This window comes from Peromyscus californicus, unplaced genomic scaffold (genome assembly GCF_007827085.1).
Source record: "Peromyscus californicus insignis strain IS unplaced genomic scaffold, ASM782708v3 Scaffold_17__1_contigs__length_78620276, whole genome shotgun sequence".
In the NCBI taxonomy this organism is placed as follows: domain Eukaryota; kingdom Metazoa; phylum Chordata; class Mammalia; order Rodentia; family Cricetidae; genus Peromyscus; species Peromyscus californicus.
In genome coordinates, this window is record NW_026294469.1 from 23,611,124 (window position 1) to 23,613,948 (window position 2,825).

Here is a 2,825-nt window from a genome sequence, read left to right on the forward strand (position 1 = left end):
GGTATGGGGTGGCAGGCCTGCTTGATGAGTGGGGTCTACCCCATGAATACGGAGATGCTGAGGAAACAGCTAAAGGTTTAGAGAAAAATTTACAGTCTTTAAGATTAGTGCATAAGGGTTGAGACCGTTGGCAGCAGCGGCAGAGGTTGCCTGTGTAGAGTCCACAAAGTAAAGATCAAGCTAGAGATAAGAAAAAGGTAAAGCCGAGGGAGAAGTCTGACTGGGTTCTTGAAGACAAATGTGGCAAGATTTGTGTCGAGTTGGAGTTCCTAAGGGGGGGGAACTGATAGAAAGCCAAACTGTGGTAGTTCCAAGATGGTGGCGGTGGTGTGTGCGTCTCAGTGTCCGGGCTGCTGGGCCGGGCCCTCCCGGGTACGGTGGCCCATGTTGAGTGGCTCCCACGGCGAGGAGGGTTCAGCTCGCATGTGGAAGGCCCTCACCTACTTCGTGGTGCTGCCCAGGGTGGCAATGAGCATGCTCAACGCCTTCCTCACCTCGCAGCGAGGAGAGCACGAGAGAGCTGAGTTCATCACCTACCCCAATCTCCGCATCAGGACCAAGCCCTTCCCCTGGGGAGATGGTAACCATACCCTGTTCCACAACCCTCACACGAACCCACTTCCGACTGGCTATGAAGATGAGTAAAGAGAACCTGGATCTTCCCCCAGACGGGAAGGGACCACAGCACTGGTGTGGACCATTACTCTGTGTGAACCATGAAAGAGCATCTTTCCTTGTATCAAATGGTGACCATTACACCAATCTTCTATCCCTTTGCTCGTAAGAGGAGATGGCTTAAATAAATAACTTAAACTTAAAAAGAAAGGAAAGAAAGAAAGAAAGAAAGAAAGAAAGAAAGAAAGAAAGAAAGAAAGAAAGAAAAAAAGAAAGAAAGCCAGATTGTGTGCTAAGGACCTGTTGGAAGGCATCAAAGCCTGAGGAGCAGGTCATAGAAGATAGAATAGTACAGGTGATGGCAATCAAGCCTGTCCCAGGGGTGGGTTACTATTCCCCCAGACTATGGAGGGTACTTTTACCTCCGACAAAAGATTATAGTAGAGGTGGAGATGGTTTGCCCAGTCAGGATCTCCCCAACAATCAGGCATGGAGAGGCAAGAGCTACAGCCACAACCACAGTGCCAACTCAGGGTCACTCTGACCCACAGAGGCAGCAGGTGCAGCTGGGGAGAGTGTGGGAGTCCGTGGGAGACCAGCTCCCACCTATCGAAGGGCTCTTGGGTGGAGGAGAGAGGAATGAGGAAATATCAGATAGACAGATAGACCTAGATGATGAGAAGAAAGACAGAAACACAGGATAGCTTCAGGAGGGCCTGGGTCAATACCTAACAGCCTCTTCCTTTATTCAAAAGGGCTTTTTAAACAATGCCAAGGGGAGAGGCAAAAGACCTCTCCCTTGCAAGATCAAAGCAATAACGTACAGCCAAGTGGAGACCCTTCCAAACACCTGGTAACCATGCCCATAGTCAAATCATCTGCTTATGCAGCCCTGCTGGGTAAAGCAAGCTCAGATTCTCTGACCCTGAGTAAGGTCTCACTAGATAGCCTCTGTGGGCTCCCACAGGAGAGCAGGGCTTTGTTCCCTCTGGGCCCTGGTAGGTCTGAGCAGATAAGTCAGACCCACTGGGCTCATCACGGGTGGAGAAATGTAGGGAGGCTCCGTAGAAGACCTCCAGGATAGGGAACCATAATGGCTCAGAAAAATGACTGAGGGTTACAGGGAGCTAATTAAGTTAGCACCTCATATTCATGCTTTGTACCCAACCTTGATTTGTGGAGGAAACAACTGATACAAATTGGCAGGTGGGGTGACAGTGGCATGTGGCTCTAATGCCAGCACTCGGGAGGCAGGCAGATCTCTGTGAGTTCAAGGCCAGCCTTGTCTACAGAGTGAATTCCAGGACAGCCAGGACTACAGGCAAAAACCCTGTCTCAAAAAAAGAAAATTGAAGGAACCTTTCCATGCTGTATTAACCCCTGCTTAGTGTCTTCTTAGTCATGAACTTCTGGGGTCACCGGATACCGCTGAGAACAGAAGACAACAGACTTTCAGAGGGCTTTACCGAGGTTATCTTTGTAACCCCGCTGTTGGTTATGGGATGGTGGCTCAAGATGTTGCCTTGTCCTGCCCATCTTCTCAAAAAGGTTTTGTTATATAGATGACACAATGCTACCCTCTGAGTGTTTTGCAGATTTGGAGAGCCATTAGAGAGACATACAGGTGCGTCTAAAGGAACTTGCATGGGAGATCAATCTACACTGGATAAAAGGGCCAGGCACAGCTGTAAAATTCTTGTAGTATTATGGTCTGGTAAGATGCATATGATACCTGACGATGTTACTGACAAAATCCTACCACAGTCTGTTGCTTCTGTCAAAGCCACCAGTTATGACCTTTTGAACATCTGGTGACTCGTAACAAAAGGGGACGCTCGGGTGGTGGGGCACACAAGGATCTTAGCCTGCCCAAAAGCCTCTTGAGCCCTTCTGTCCCCGATCCCATGGAACACTGTATCAAGTTATACAGAGGACGGACAACTTAGGCAAGATGGGGTCTGAAAGTCTGCCAGTATCCCAGAGTCCCCCAAAAGGCCCGTGGCTTCATTACAGTTATAAGCCCCAGCCATTGGAGGATTTTGTTCTCCGGAAGCTCTTTTGAGTTGTTTACCTTTCTATATAAAGATCTTCCCTGAGGGTGGAATGTTTCAATTTCAGAAAAGGAAACTGTATACACAACAACCTGGGAGGGATGCTCCAAGTACCTGGAGCCAGGAGGAATGGGTGTGTGGTGTGAGGGGTCTTACAGA

General features: G+C 49.0%; 1 protein-coding gene across 1 annotated transcript; it reads left to right on the forward strand.

Moving 5' to 3' along the window:
- The first annotated feature begins 384 nt into the window (after positions 1-384).
- Positions 385-808, forward strand: LOC128112423 (cytochrome c oxidase subunit 6A1, mitochondrial-like). The gene has a single exon (XM_052741433.1). The coding sequence runs from the start codon at positions 385-387 to the stop codon at positions 643-645; it is 261 nt and encodes an 86-aa protein (XP_052597393.1). The 3' UTR covers positions 646-808.
- The last annotated feature ends 2,017 nt before the right edge of the window (positions 809-2,825 follow it).